Source organism: Strigops habroptila, chromosome 9, assembly GCF_004027225.2.
Source record: "Strigops habroptila isolate Jane chromosome 9, bStrHab1.2.pri, whole genome shotgun sequence".
NCBI lineage: Eukaryota > Metazoa > Chordata > Aves > Psittaciformes > Psittacidae > Strigops > Strigops habroptila.
Genome location: NC_044285.2, coordinates 6,575,935 through 6,591,272, shown reverse-complemented (window position 1 = coordinate 6,591,272; position 15,338 = coordinate 6,575,935). Strand labels below are relative to the sequence as shown.

At 48.3% G+C, this 15,338-nt stretch overlaps 1 protein-coding gene across 1 annotated transcript in view; it reads left to right on the top strand.

The window, feature by feature from the left end:
- ST8SIA2 (ST8 alpha-N-acetyl-neuraminide alpha-2,8-sialyltransferase 2) overlaps positions 1 to 14,139 on the top strand; it is a 32,849-nt gene extending 18,710 nt beyond the window's left edge. The window contains exons 5-6 of the mRNA XM_030497147.1: positions 1,604 to 1,897; positions 11,645 to 14,139. Coding sequence (XP_030353007.1) covers positions 1,604 to 1,897; positions 11,645 to 11,930 — 580 coding nt within the window. The 3' untranslated portion in view covers positions 11,931 to 14,139. The remainder of the gene's footprint in view (positions 1 to 1,603; positions 1,898 to 11,644) is intronic.
- Positions 14,140 to 15,338: the final 1,199 nt, after the last annotated feature.

Below are 15,338 nucleotides of genomic sequence, written 5' to 3'. Positions count from 1 at the left end.
CTATTATGAAGACAGCCCAATCCATCAGCGGCTCACAGAGGTGGTCTCCAGTGTGACATGGGAATGAGGATAATGTCACCTCTGCCCCCTGCTCAAATCTGGCTGCTCCAGCCTGCCTGGCTGCTAGCAGCTCCATCCTGTCCGCAGGGGACAGGGTGTTATCGTTCACATCCTTAAGTGTAACCAGAGTGAGAAAAGGGGAAAATTGCTTATTGCAGTTCTGGCAAAGTTTAGGGAGAGGCTTTCGTGTCAGGCAGCAAAGCTGCAGGAGAAAAGCTTTTCTGGGTGTAAGGATTGGGATTTTGAGCTACTTCTCCCCAGCTAGTGCAGATCTGGCATGGTCATGCTCTTCCCACCATAGGTTATCTTTCTGAGGAATGTTTGCCCCATCCAGGCAGCCTTTCCAGCAGGGCTGGCAGTATCCAGTGATGGGCTCTGTGTCCAGGATATAGCTCTTCAGATCCAGTGTTTATTTTCAGTGATTTTACTCCTGCGATGAGTGGATCAGAAGGGCTCCATGTGCCAGTAACCGGATTTTCTTTACACCATTCCCTTAGTTTCTCCATCTGTAAAGCAGAGAAAACAGTAGTAATGGCTGATTATCGACACAGATGGTTAGGATGCAATTCCTGCTCGTTAAATACTGTAACTTCTCTATAAAACGCCACAGGAGAACACGCAGTGTGCAAACACACATCTACCCTCTGGTTTTTACCACACTGGAGGAGCATCTCTCTGCATCTCCCCATCAGCTGGTCCCTGGTGCCATTTACCCAGTGCCACGTACATGGCACAGCTTAATGGCAACAGATCCCTCTTCAAGGAGCTGTAGGAAAGCACCATATAATGAGGGTGATTTGTTGGCAATTTATCCCACATCCTTGGTGTGACTCAGGAGCTGGTGGCACGGCAGCTCCTGGAGAAGCATGTGTGCCCATCGCTGCATGCCCACCCTGGGAGGAGGCACCAATTAATCCTACAGAAAGAGATGGGTTTTGAAGGTCACAGCCTCCAGACAGCCAAACCCTGTGGAGATCATGTCCTGGCATCCACCTCCTGCTGGTGTCATTATCGCTGCTGGTGCCACTGTGTCTGCTGTTAGCAGAGACTCACCAGGAGGAGAAAAGAGATTTGGGATAATATTACCCTAGCAGGGCTAGATGTAAGAGGCGAGTACTTTCCTTGCTTGGGAAAGGCTGTTTCACTGCAAACCTGCCGTGGCAGCAAAGATGGGAGGTTTGTTGCTACGTGTTATTTCTGAACCGCACCAGAAGAGATACCGATACGTATGAAGCCACCCACCAGACACCAGAGTTATGTCTGTTATTAGCATTGCCCCAGAGGAGTATGCATGCACATGCCGTCATGCTGAGGAATGATGACCTGATATTAAGATGGCTCATCATTACCAGGTCAGAGCCTCTCTTTATTGCAGAGATTCATTTTCTCTCCTCCTTCTCCCAAAAGCAAAGGCGAATGGGCACTTATGTCTCTGGCTTTTGGCATCAAGTGCCCCTCGTGTTTGTCACCAAGTGCCCCTCATGTTTGTCACTGCCCTCTCTTATATCCATTGCAAAGGGCTGTTTGGTGTTTCTCCTTGCAGGTGCAATCTGGCCCCTGTCCAGGAGTACTCACAGGACGTGGGCATGAAGACAGACCTGGTGACTATGAACCCCTCGGTCATCCAACGGGCCTTCGAGGACCTGGTGAATGAGACTTGGAGGGAGAAGCTGCTGCAACGCCTCCACAGCCTCAACGGCAGCATCCTCTGGATCCCGGCGTTCATGGCTAAGGGGGGAAAGGAGAGAGTGGAGTGGGTGAACGAGCTCATCCTGAAGCATCACATCAACGTCAGGACTGCCTACCCCTCACTGCGCCTGCTGCACGCTGTCCGAGGGTGAGAGTGTTTCTGGTGTGCTCAGAGCCAGGATTTCTTGAGCTTCCCAATCTGGAGAGCGATCCATTGGTTTGTGCTGGAGCTGTTTCTTTCTCCGGCTCTGCAGGGCCTCCATAGGTAGTGGCTGGTCCCTAGATGAGAACTAAGGACCACCTCACAAGCAGGGGCTCCCTGCTCTGCCCTTTGAGCATGAGGGCTTTCAGTCATGCAATATAGTGAGCCTACGTCTTCCAATGCTTTCCTGGGTGTCACAATGATAACTTCCCAACCTATGGTTAGAGCTTTCCTTGGAGAAATGTGTGTGTACCAAGCTAGTGATGAGTTTTGGCACCTTGTGCTTGAGTGACCCATGTGAGTCCTGCACAGCTCCTCAGGTCAGGGAGCTCATGGCAATGGCAGGGTTGTTCATGAGTAGCCTTTGTGATGGTGCTAATTGCACTGCTCATCTTAAATGACCAGCCCAAGGCAAGGAGGGGATTGACATGGTCTGGTCCTCCTGATCAGATAAATAGGTCCAAGTGGTGGTGAAATGACTTACAGGGAGGGAAGGAATGGGTCTTTCTGCTCTCTCCTTCTAACTTCAGCTGTGTGGGAGACACAGGTTGTGGTGGGGATGGGCAGGTTATAAAAGAGAGAGCCCCAGAGGTGAGAATTGCACATAAGTTGCTTCAGGATGGGGTGGGTTGTTGCTTTCTTGCTTTATTTCTCTAAGGAGAGTGATGATTCATTTAGGGAGTCTAGGCCAGTGGTGGGTTATGCTGGAGTGGCAGTAGCTGTTCTTGCTGATCCTGACTGACCCTGTTGATCTCCCAGGATGGGAATTCACTCGTGTAGCTGATGTTCTCACCTCTAAGCTTCAGCACTGATGTTTCTTGATCATTTTGAGTACTTCTAACCCCACACATCTCTGAACCTGAGCTCTTCTGGTCTGTTGGTCCATGCTGGGTGGTGTTCTGTCCCAGTTCAGGTTGTGTGTAAGGGCAGAGGGTTGGCAGGGGCAGATTTTGGGGTCATTTCCTGAAGGAGCAAGCTTAAGGGAGTGCTCCAGGGAAGGGGTGTGAAGGGCAGCTCTGCAGACAGGCTGGAAGGAGCGGAGGCTTTGGTGCCACAGTGCGTCACAGGAAGCAGCAATGGGAGAAAGAACAAACTGTGTCTGCCCCAAGTGCCTGTGTTTGAGGCTTCCCTAGGCTGGAGAGGCATGTTACAGAAAATGCTGTCTTTGAGGTAAGGAAAGGGAAGGAAACGGTATCACAACTCTGTGAAAGGGAGGAGAAGTGAAAAAAAAAACCCACAACCCAAATTCTGAGCTATTTCTAGTTGTAATTGACTTACTTTCATCTGTCAAAATAGAATTAAGCTCCTGTAATAAGCCCTTTAAATCAACAGGCTGCTAATCCTGTGCTGGCAACCATTCCCAGTGCCAGAAACTTCCCGTAGGAAGCTTTGTGGAGGGATTGGCAAGGGCTGGGCATCACTTTGCTGCAGGAGAGGAGGAGGATGCCTCAATAAGCTCTGCTGCTGAGCTTATCTTCCAACTCATGGCATCTTCCTGGCCCTTCTTTGCCACAGCCCTATGGTCCAGGTACTCTGGTCATCCCTGTGCATCTCCCACAGAGCAGTGTTGGAGCCTGGCTGGAGGTCATGCAGGGATTTTGGGATAAGCCCAGAGATTCATCATTGTCTCTCAGTGCACCCCTCACCCCTGTGGCTTGGAGCAGTGTCTTCCTTTTACATGTGTTAGTGTTCCCGTGGGTTTTTAATGTGGGTGCTGTGAAAGGAATATGGGTTTGGGTTTCTGAAAACCTACCGGGGCTCAGAGGGATGCAACGAGTCAGACCAGCGAGTGAAGTGCCTGCTCTTGGTGGGTGTCTGGGATAGACGCAGCATGTGGTCAGACATTGGCAGATGCTGATGGCAGGCTCTCAGTACCTAATCTGAGCTACAGCCAAGACCTTGATCCTGTCCTTTGGGCTGGTCACCATGCTGGGGGCAGTGGAGGAAGGTGGGTCATGGCTGTACAGAGGCAGCACTAATTCACTTATATGCATAGCCAGAGCTAATCCTCGTTGGGTTGCCCTCTAAGCCAAGAGAGCTGCTGCCTGACCTGCCTTCGTGCTCTCACACTTATCAGCAGGAAAACAAGATGTCTGTTAATTAACAATTAATATAATTAAAGCTGCAGCCCCCTAGAAGGCCAGGACTCATGGGAGCACTTCAACACCTACCCAGTGTGTCGTGACCTGGCCAAGGAGCTGAGGGAACAGCCAGGGCTGGGGACAAAAGGACAAAGGGCTGTGCTGTTCTGCGGGAAGGCTGGAGGCAGTGTTAACCCTTTCCTTGGCACAGCCTCCTCAGGTTTGGACTTAAACGGATTTAAGAGTGATTCAGGCAGTATTGAATGAATTGGCCATAGCTGGGGGTGGTGGTGCTGATGCTCTTTGTGCGATATTAGGAAGTCTCTCAGGTATCTATAGGTACCTGAAGAAGGAGTCTTTCCTCAGAATCACTATGAGTTTACTTATTCATATTCTGTGAAACTGCCTTAATTCCAATGATCATCCTATATTTCTGCTTCAGAGCTCCTTGCTGTTACAAGGATATGGTCTCCGACGACTTCCTCTGTCTCTCCAGCTCTCTTTGCAGAACATGCCAGTCTGTAGCATTACACTTTATTTGACAGATCTGAGATTTGTGAAATGAATACATTTCGTGGCATGTAGTATGCAGCAGAGAATCGATAATCCACAAAGCCCCACAGAATATCCCTCTGTGCTGTGGTTACAGAGATGGCCCATCTTCTCCTTTGCTGGCTATAGCTACCCTTTATGATCTATCCTAAGTTGATTTGGAAATCACAAAGAAATGCAGGAAGTCTTTCAGTCGAGGCACTCTTTCATATATTTTATATTTTTCAAGGAATAGCACTTTCTACAAAGGCTGCCATCTCAGCCAGCTTCAATTTGGCTACAAAAGCTTTGCCTTTTCTCTTCTTCCTTTACTACCAGTGAAATACTTTTGTGAGTTCTTGACTCCCCCTTGAACCGCAGTATTTATTGTCCTGCTCTGCTTTCCCCCAGGCCAGAATGCGTTTCAGTGGCAATTGAGCATTTTTTTCTATCATTTTCAGTGCATTTGGGGCATTTGTAGAGTGTGCATTGCTGAGATAAGTAAAAAGCATTTGGTTTTGTTGTCCTTAACAGCATCGTTTGAGACATCACCTTCCTAGCTGTGAGGATGCCTTAAACGTTTGCTGATAGCTTTTTTTTGTGTGGATGATTCTGGATAATCTGTGCAATAGGACAGAGCCTCTTCTTACATGGTTAATCCCCCCATCTTCATGCCAGGAGGGGAGAGAGCCATCAGCATTTCGATGGAGGAGCTCAGAAGGAAGGCGAGCCGTTACCTAAGGCTGAAGAGGAAAGCTGTGCCATGGCAGGGAGCCAGCTCTCAGGGACGGTGCCATGCGTTTCGGGGGTGCGTGACTCACTTCGGAGCGATTCTGTCTCCTGAGCATTTCATCTGGCGAGCGCAGTGCTTGTCTCCTGGCTGGGAAGCAAGCAAGCCCCTTATAAGTCATCTGTGAGTGTCTCCAAAAAGTCTTGTAATCCCTATTGCCAAGCAGCTTTTGTTAGAGAAATAACATGAAATGCAGGAAGCGGGGGAAAATAATTGTGTCTGGAGGTCTGACTATCACTCCTTGCAGAGAATTCATGGACACGATTCAGTTTGTCTTGTCTAATCCAGTCTAGCATTTCTCACTGTGTCCATCACGAGGGTCTCTTGGCAGTCACCAATTCTAATCCCGTAAGGTTTTGTTAAGAGCTTCTTGAGAGAAAAAAAAAATAAATAAGAAATCAATAAATCTTCCAGCTCCTTGGCTAGGTCTCCATTAGGTTTAACATCCAAATAGCTCTGACAGTTTGCATGCAGTCTTCATGGCAGTGATCACCTTGCTCGGGGTCTGTAGCTTGTGTAGTGCTGTTCAGCCATGTGTCCTGAAAAGTGGTGCAACCTGGTGGGGCATAAGGTGGATTCATCTTTGCTTCAGATGCCTCCCTGGATGCTCACACCCAAACAATGTCTAAGCCTTCACTGATTTTTCAGGGCAGTGCTGCTCAGCTGCTGCCTTTCCTATCCATCAGCCACAGTGGAAGCCCTCCCCTGGTCTCTCCTCATCTTGTGTCCTGATAAACTTGCATCCTTTCCAACAGCTTTGCCTTGCTTACAGCCATACAGGAGATGTGCAGATTATTCTCCTAACCTGTTGCTTTGGTTGCATCTCCCTGCTCTTCTGCATTCATCCACAGGCTCCCCTTTTCTCTAACACATCCAACCTAAGCTGCTGCTTTTCCATTTCACAGCCCTTCCAGCTCGTCTTTTCTCACCCTCTGTCTCAAGATCAGTTCTGCTGTTGATTAGCCAGCGTCACCCACTTGTGGGTTTAATAAACCAATTACTTCATGCTTCCTCCCTTATGGTACTTCATGCTTACCGGGGCTCCTCTGAAATATCTCTGCTGTGGACTCATGCCTAAAAGCCCTTCCTCTCTGGTCCCACAGATGGTTTAAGAACAGTTGTCCTGTGCTCAGGTGAGGGAAGAAGATGACCAAAGGGTGTAGGGTGAGAAAATAGTCTTTCACAAGTGGGGTAGGATACTATGAATACCCCATAAAGCCACGTATGGGTTAAATCAATGGATATACTACAAATAAATCCCCAACACAGTTATTTTGTCCCTGTTAATTGAGAAAAAGATTTAGTCTTTTTCTTTGTCAAAGGAAGGGGAGGGGCATAGGAAGGAAAGGGAAAAGAAATAGGGTTATCATCTTCCCAGTTACTTTCCTCTTCTTCTGTCTGTTTGGAAGTGCTTTAGCTTGTGGGCGTTGGGTACCATGTGTGTTTGAAAGGGTATTGCAGAGCTTAAGAGCTGGAGGAGAAAAGAGTTATTTATCCATGACTCAGCACTGATTTGCTTGTGCCAAGCTACCAAAACCAGATCCAAGCCAAGTCTGGATATAGAGGCTTGATTTGGTGTTTGGGCTTTGCCCAGACTGGGGATAAAGCTCAACTCTGAGTCCAGATCCAGCTTTTGGAGTCAGCATTAGCGTAAATCTGGACGTGGACCTGCGCATCCCTACCTGTCTAGCACAGATCTCATCGCTGTGCATGGAGATGACAGAAGAGACTGGATACACAGACAGGAAAAGGCTGGGAGAAGCTGGATGGAGGATAGCAGTTACTCCCTGGGCTCCAGCACTTGATCTCCATCCACCCAGCAACTGGGATACGTGCTGCGCCCTTCCAGCACTGGCAGGTCCTCTCCTCTCCCGCACCAACCTGAGCATGGAGCACTGCTGGGGCGCTTGCTCTGATTATCTGTAGCTGGTTTTTCATGAGTACTAATGGGAGCAGAATGTGTGTGGCAGACTAATAATATAGTTCTGATAGTCAAGGACTAGCACCTCCACAACAGCTTGTGTTTGCAACACGCTTTTATAAATAAGCTGCTTTAAAGGGGTCTGAAATTGCATTATTTCAGGTATTCTGATTTGTATCATTAGATAATGCAGATGATACTGCTGAAACTTGATTCCTTCATTGACCTGAGGTTTTTATTCATCAGGGCAATGGATTTTCTGTTTACTTTATCCTGCAGGTTTTAACCCTTACCTCCAGGGTACAAGTTACTTCAGGGTTTTACCAGACCCTGCCCTCACTAGTGGTCTGCAAACACTGCCTCTGGGGACAAGTTTTGCACCCAGTGTTTCAGCCCAAATTAAGGCCAGGGTCTGCTCCCTGAATTCATAGAATAGTTTGGGTTGGAAGGGACCTTAAACATCATCTAGTTCCAACCACGTGCTACTGACAGGGGCATCTTCCACTAAAGCAGGTTGCTCCAAGCCCTGTCCAACCTGGCCTTGAGCACTGCGAGGGATGGGGCAGCCACAGCTTCTCTGGGCACCCTGTGCCAGTGCCTCAGCACCCTCACAGGGAAGACTTTTTCCTGGTATCTAACCTAAATCTCCCTTCTGTCAGCTTAAAGCCATTCCCGCTTGTTCTATCACTGCATGTCCTTATGCTGTCAGTGCGGTGGGGTGTGTGTTCCAGATATGCAGTGTGGAAGCTGCCACCTTCCCTGGCTTCAGCGTAAGCTGCAGCTTCCAAGGGGCAGTTTCAGAGTGGTTTGTCTCTTGGAGATGTCTCCTGGAGGATTCCCACCAGGCTTTAAGGTCCAAATACAGCAGTCGCTTCCCCTGTGGCTGCAGTGCAGCCGCCTCGCAGGAGGCATACACCAGTGGTCAAGCAGGCAGTAGCAATGCGGTGCAGTTCTGCTTAGGAGACTTCTGAAGTTTCTTGGAAACCTGTTGGAAAACCGATGTCTCTGAGGAGTAACCAGAACCACCTACCAGCTAGGATGAGACTGAGCTGCTCTTCCTGAAGCCCCTGTCCTTGGCTACCATCAAGTATTAGTTCAGATAGGTGCTAAAGCTTATGTGTAGGCTGCCTCCTTACAATAGACAGCCTTGAACATCTGATGGCATTTTCTGTCACTACCATGATCCAAACCAAGAGCTGTCTTGGACAATTTTTGCCTGACAGCATCACGGTTCCTGTTCATAGCTGCATCCCACTCAGGCACCAGCCTATCTCTGTAGCTGCTTCCACCCCTGAGGGTTTATTTACAGCAACAACACAGCACCAGCTTTTGAAGGAGGTCCACGCTGTGAGAATGGCTCTGAGAAAGGAGAGATTGGGTTTCAGGACTGCTCTTTGCTCTTCTCTTTTAATTGCTGTCTCTTTCCATAAAGTGTTGCAGTTAATAGTTATGGTGGTTGGTGTAGCCAATTTGAAAAATAATTACTGTCTGCTTCAAGATTATCTTTCCTCCTAATTAAAATCCCGGACCTCACATATTAAAGGTGCGCTGTTGACACAGCATCCCATGTGTGCCCAGACAACCTCATTTGGATTTACAGAATTAATTAGGTTTTATTTCCATCCCCAGCTGTTCTTTCCTGTACCAGGAATGTGGCCACTGTCTCAGTTGGCCAGTGGTGGGAGAGGGAAGAGGGAGATCTTCCTGCATAGCTCCCACACTCCTATCACGAACCAGTCATTTAAAACAGTATTCCCCAGACCTCACCGGAGGATTTCCCACCTTCGCTGTGCAGGAAACAAATTGCAAGTGCTGTGGCATGACCTGTGTTATGGTTTGGGCAGTATATATTGTGTATGTCATCTGTGTGTGTGGGATGGGACAGCGTGGAGTCCATCACCCCCTCCCAAAGCTGCAGCCATCAGCGAGAATTTATGATGCTGTAGGAGCAAGGTTTATCATCCTTCTCATTTTCACCATACCATGCCTGCAATAGAGGGAAATACAGATAAAAGAGCCAGGTTTTTACTTTTTATTATAAGAAACTGAATTGTCATTGTTCCCACCCCAGAATTACCAAGTGAGTGCTCACTAGCTGTGTGTGCTGAGGTGGATACGCTGGGTTGGTGTTGGTAGGGCTGCTTTTGGGTACCAGTTGCACATGCTTTGTTGGTCTTGGTAAGGCTGTTTGTGCATGCTGGGTTGCAGAAGACAGTGTGCTTCTGTAGGGTGCTTCTGTGTTTGATCCAGGTTGGTTTTGTCATCATAGATACGCTTGAAAAATTGGTGGTCACATGAATGTCCTGTACCCATTTGCTAGGGTCACTTCATCGTGCTGGCAAGGTCATTGTACGTTCATAGAGTTTTTACAGCCTCTCAGCAAAACCCAAAAGTTAATATTTTGGGCAGGTGTAAGGTCACCAGTATCTCCAGCTGGTAAATTGATAAAAGGAGAATTTAAGGCTAAGCAGCTGCAAAACAAGCCCAGACAGTTGTCTTCCCCCAAAGCCAGCCGGTTAATGTGGCTTGACAGTTCTTCCCAGGTAGTTTCCCTGCTGTATGAGGATACCCTAATTCACAGCGTTAAATGGTTGTGATAATCTCCCATCTCTCTCTGCACACCAGGGGTCTAATGTGCTTACCCATAAACTCATCAAGGAGGCTGTTTTATGGCTACATGTGGGAAAAGGTTGCCTTGATACCACAGTGAGCTTTGCTGTGCCCCTATAGTGCAACCCATATGGCTGGACAAGCCCAGAAAATACTGATGCAGTGCCTATGAGATACTGGTTTTCCCTGTTTCTTGCTCCTTTTTCATGCTGGATACCAAGATGAGTCAGGCAAGGAGACCTCCTTCCCAAAACATCATACTCATCCTTTGCTAAAGCTTCAGGCACTTGGATACCCTTGGGGTTTGGAACCCTGATAAACCCTGCTGCGACCTTCCTGCACATGCCCAGGCAGCCACTCTGCCTTCAGAATTTGATTTCCCAGAAAAGTCAATTTTTCTCTTATCTGGCTGAGAACAAGCAAGTACATTTTGTGCTTTGGTTGCTAAATTTTAATGGCTTTCGTGAAAAGCTAATTTGCAGGATTAAGGCTCAGGTTTCCCAAGGGTTCCCTCTGTCTGAGCACCAGACCCTCAGTAGCCCAGCAGAAAATGCGAATGAGGAGCAACAATTTCCAGGGCTCCACATCCCTGTTCAGCATCCCAAACCTCTGGAAAGAGCACACGAATGCCACATGCTCTGCTCCACTTCCTCACCTTTTATCCCAAGTGCTTCAGTGGTTTGGTCTATGATATTGATCTCCTGGGTTGATTGGAGGATGATTGTAGGCTGAATCTAAACCCAGGCCCTTTGAAATATCTATTAAAGATAATCCATGGGTTTGAACGGGCAGCAACGGGATGTGCTGCCCGCATTAGCCCTGCCTGCTGTGGGGCAGCACTGGCATCAGACATGCACCCTGGAGGGGACATCTACCTCCCCAAACCTTTTTGTTTCTGATTTTGCTCCTCTGACAGTGTTTTTCTGCTGAGCAAACCACATAAGTTGCCAGTGCAATAAGCAGTGGGTGCTGGGAACATCTTCTTTCAGGATGTTGATGCTGCAGTAACTTTTATCAGCAGCCCAAAATACAACTGCTGATGCTGTTTCTGCTCGTGCATCACTCTGTCCTTCTCCTCATAAAAACTAACCCACTTCTCAGCAGCGAGCACTGCTGACCCCCGTATCACATATTATATACTGCAGTATTCCATATTGTGTCTCATGAACTGATGTTGCGGAGTGTGGTGATATGTTTTGGTCCAGGATCACAGCAGCAATCACTGGGTTAATGGGAACACAGCAGTGTGTTTTAGCTCTTTCAGCCTGGTGACCCTTTATTTCAAGGCAAATGATTTTACAGCCCTATTGTGTTTACTGTCAGAGTAAAAATCTTCATTCATCAATGGAAATTGTCAGCATGTGTGTATGAATGTGTCTGCTTCGAGGGGTTGCTGGAATCTGCTTGACATGTGGATGGTTTGGTCTGTGATATTGATCTCCTGGGTTGATTGGAAGATAATTGTAGGCTGAAGTACTGAAGGCCACTGTTGCAAGCGATTTGTTTTTCATAAAGGATTGCCAAGGCATGAGATGCTTCAATGCCATAGCAACACGTGTGATGTAACTGCAAGACAGAGAGCAGGAGGATGCTTATTCATGAAGCAATCCCTGGAGAGGCTTTTTCTCGGCATGGAGAACTCTTCTGCTAGTCAGCAACCTCTCACTTTGAATCACCAATATATCTCAGTCAGAGGCTGGAGGGAGAAAATGCAAGACACGTGTGCAGGGGAAATAACACCCTTTACTCTCCCTTTGTAGGTACTGGCTAACGAACAAGGTGCATATCAAGCGACCCACCACCGGCCTCCTCATGTACACCTTAGCCACTCGCTTCTGCAACCAGATCTATCTCTACGGCTTCTGGCCCTTTCCCCTGGACCAGAACCAGAACCCAGTCAAGTACCACTACTACGACAGCCTGAAGTACGGCTACACCTCGCAGGCCAGCCCGCACACCATGCCCTTGGAGTTCAAAGCCTTAAAGACGCTGCACCAGCAGGGAGCCTTGAAGCTGACTGTGGGGGAGTGTGATGGGGCCACGTAGGGTGGTCCCTGGCCACGTTCCTGCACAGCCACGGGAGGAAGGGGAGGGGGCAGAAAGGACAAGTGGTGCCTGGTGGGGTTGGTTGTCTTTGTTAATGCGCAGAACAGCGACACAAATATATATACGTGGTACCTATATATATTGACCTGAGTATTATAACTGTTTGGTGTTCACCAAGGAAGGGGCAGGAGAGATGCTGGAGCATCTGGCGTGACTGGCCTGGGCGAGACCCCTTGCCGTGGGCTTGCTGGGCTCGCCCTACGTCCGAAAGGTGTGAAGATGGCCTTGGTTTTTGAGGGTATGTTAGGTGATGGGTAAACGTTAAGCCGTTTGTCGTGACTGGTCCAAGGTTGGTAGTTAGTTTGTTTGGCCAAGGACGCCGGTGCTCTGCAGCAAGGCGTGTTCTTGGCCCCGTGCTCGTGGCGGGGAGGGGAAGGGGCAGGGAGCGGGGTGGGCAGGGAAGGTTTGTTGGTGGCTCTCACAGCCAAGGGACTGCCCATGGAACCAAGCAGGACCTGTCTCCTGCCCAGCAGGGACCAGTGCCCGGCAGTGGTGCACAGTTCCATCCAAAACACGGACTACGAGGCTGAGCACAGCCTCCAGAGAGACGAAGGTGAAGCCTCCAGGGCTGCAGCTTGATCTTCAGGAGGTGGTGGGGAGCAGCGCTAAGCAGATCCCAGTGATATTTGCTCAGAGAGGAGAGGTGAGGGCTTCTGGAGAACAGGCACATTGGTGTTGAGCTGGGCGGATAGTGAGGAGGATGCTGAGCATGTATTTTTTTCGTCCTTTTCTAAGGAGTAATTTATAAAGGAGCCAAGATGCTGGAATGTGGCAGAGAGGAGGTTCGCTGCTGCAAACCGGCACCATTAGTATTAAGTGTCTTACTGTGCCACAGTCAAAGACACCTAACATCTGTCAGGGCTCGTGAAAACCATAAGTACATCTAGCTCTTAATTTTCAAATGCTACCTGCTAAGCAGCCTGCCTTCTCTCCCCCTCCAGAAATAACCACTGAAATACTAGTGATAGGCCTGAGACCCAGCCAAGCAGAAAGACCACAGGACTTCAAGGGTCTTTGTCAAGTCTAAATAATTTATTCTTAGTTTCTCCACCAAGAACCAGAACACAGCACTGTAGTCCTGAAGTTTTGCTCTGTCCTTTCTTTCAAGCTTTGATTAGCTCTTACTCTGAACAGCTAAATAGGATGTCAGATGGATCTTGGTGGGATGCTTGCCTAGTGCTGAATGTCAAAGAAATAATCTTTTCCCATTTCAGAGAGAGCCCAAAATACAAAGAAGCTTTTATAACCACGTTTGCTTTTCTCTAAGTTTTGGGGGTTTTGAAGGAAGCAACTAGATTGATCTGATTAGCCTGTTTAATTTTCTGCTTCTGTAGCCTGCTCTGTTTGTCTCCTAATTAGCACTCAGTGCCAGGATGCAGGTGAGTCCGGGGTTCAGTGAGTGCAGTTTGGGTTTAATTTGTGGGAGAATAAATAACACTACACAGGCAAGCCTCAGACACACACTGCAGTGCTTTCCTGGCTGGGTATCATCACCTTTGTGCCTCCTCCTACAGCTGTGTTTTGCAGGTTAAAAAGTGTACAGTTTGGGGCTGAAATACTTGACGTTGTCTCTTTAAAAACAGAGTGTTTCAAGCGGTAAAGGGAACAGCTCGCTTTCATGTTTTGGGATGTAGAAGCTACTGTACCCGTAGGAGCCTCCAGCCTGCTAATTAGTGTCAGATGAAGATGCCTAAGATTAAGGTATAAGCAACATTATAGTGGATAAATGTGGGCTAATCTGCCACCGAGGGGATGTTTCTTTCCAACTCCAGAAAATGATTTCCTTTATGTATTTCCTTAAAACCTGGCACTTTTTTAATTATCATTTTTGCTTGAGTTTCATTACACGATAAAGCTCAACCTAGCTGTGAACCTCTGCGTAAGCTGTTAGGGTGTCCTGAGACAGGAGGAGATAGAGTAAAACTGCAGGGTGGAAGTAGTCTGCAATCCCAAGGAGCTTCCCGTGATTCAGGAGTGCTTGTTAAAGCTGGATAATTCCCTGGTTTGTCCCCGGCACAGAGGAGGGACAGAGCAGGGACGAAGCCGCAGGGACTGCTAAAGCCAACTGTTGTACTGAGGGGCCTGGGCACGGTACTGATTGCTGTTAGCAAACCTTCTTTTTAAATAAAAATACAACAAATGAAATAAATGTGCAGGGGTTTATGTTTATTTTGTATTTATTTTTATGGACTAGAAGGGTGAGAAGGGGGGCAAGACCATAAAATGCCGTGAGATTAAATGACAGACCCTGAAATCTCCTTTGCTACTGAAGGAGAGGGGAAGGCTGGGCTTATTTGCCCATCTTGGGTGGATGTCAGTGCTCTGTCAGGGGACATCGGAAGCCACCAGGACGTCTTCCCTGTCCCTACAAAGAGTACTGAGCTGAATCCAGCAGCAGCACAAGTGGGGTGAAAAAGGGATGGGAGAAGGAATATTCTAGTGCCCTTGAAGCAGCTGCTGGATCAAAGCACAGGCAAGTTAGAGGCAAATTATTCAGGGAGATGAAATTGCTGGTGATGTTTCTATTTCCAGAGTGGGTCCTGCTCACCCCTGCTTTAAAAATACATTAAACCGAGAGCCAAGACCCTGCAGCTATCGAAATCAATGGCTGAGCTCCCATTTCACTTTGCTGCCATGCAGGTTGGTCCCTGCTGAGTTTATATGCACAAAAACGCCTAGAAATTTCTCCTCGCTTTAGTGAGCTGTGTAAAGTCCTTCGGTCTGGTTCTCTGAGCAGTTCCTCAGGTAGGAAATGTACTTTATCATCTCTATTTCCAGAAAATAGCTGGGACCTGGCTCCACCAAGCCCAAACGCCTGCAATTCGGCAAGCTGTAAAGCCCATGTGCTGTTCAGGAGCAGCAGGAGAGGAGTTTCAGGTCTACCTTCTGCTCTGCACAGGCAGCAGAAGTGCTAGTGGTAGGTGGATGATACCTGGGCTATTTTGGGGCAGGCCACAGCCGTTGATCAGCTGCAGGGCAGCAGCACGGCGGCTGCCAGATGCTGTGGGGACCTGACGCCACACCGGGCTGCTGCTTGATGAATTTCTTCATGCCCAATTAAGGCTCTCCTGTCATCAAGAGTGAAACAAAAAGAGTATTGATGCTATTCAAGCAGGGATGCATGTGTTGCACCATGAATGTACTTAACTGCAGTAGCTCCCTTTGGTCTTTGCTCCTCCATCCTGCTGCGCTCTGCAGCGGTGAGGCCAGCCCAAACTGGTGATGCTGGTGGCACTGAGATGGGGAGCTCCATCCCATATGTTAGGCATATTTGTGCCAAAAGGCTTTCAGATGGTGACAAGTGACCTAAACTTGAAAAATAGAGGCAAACTTGAGTCTCCACCTGGC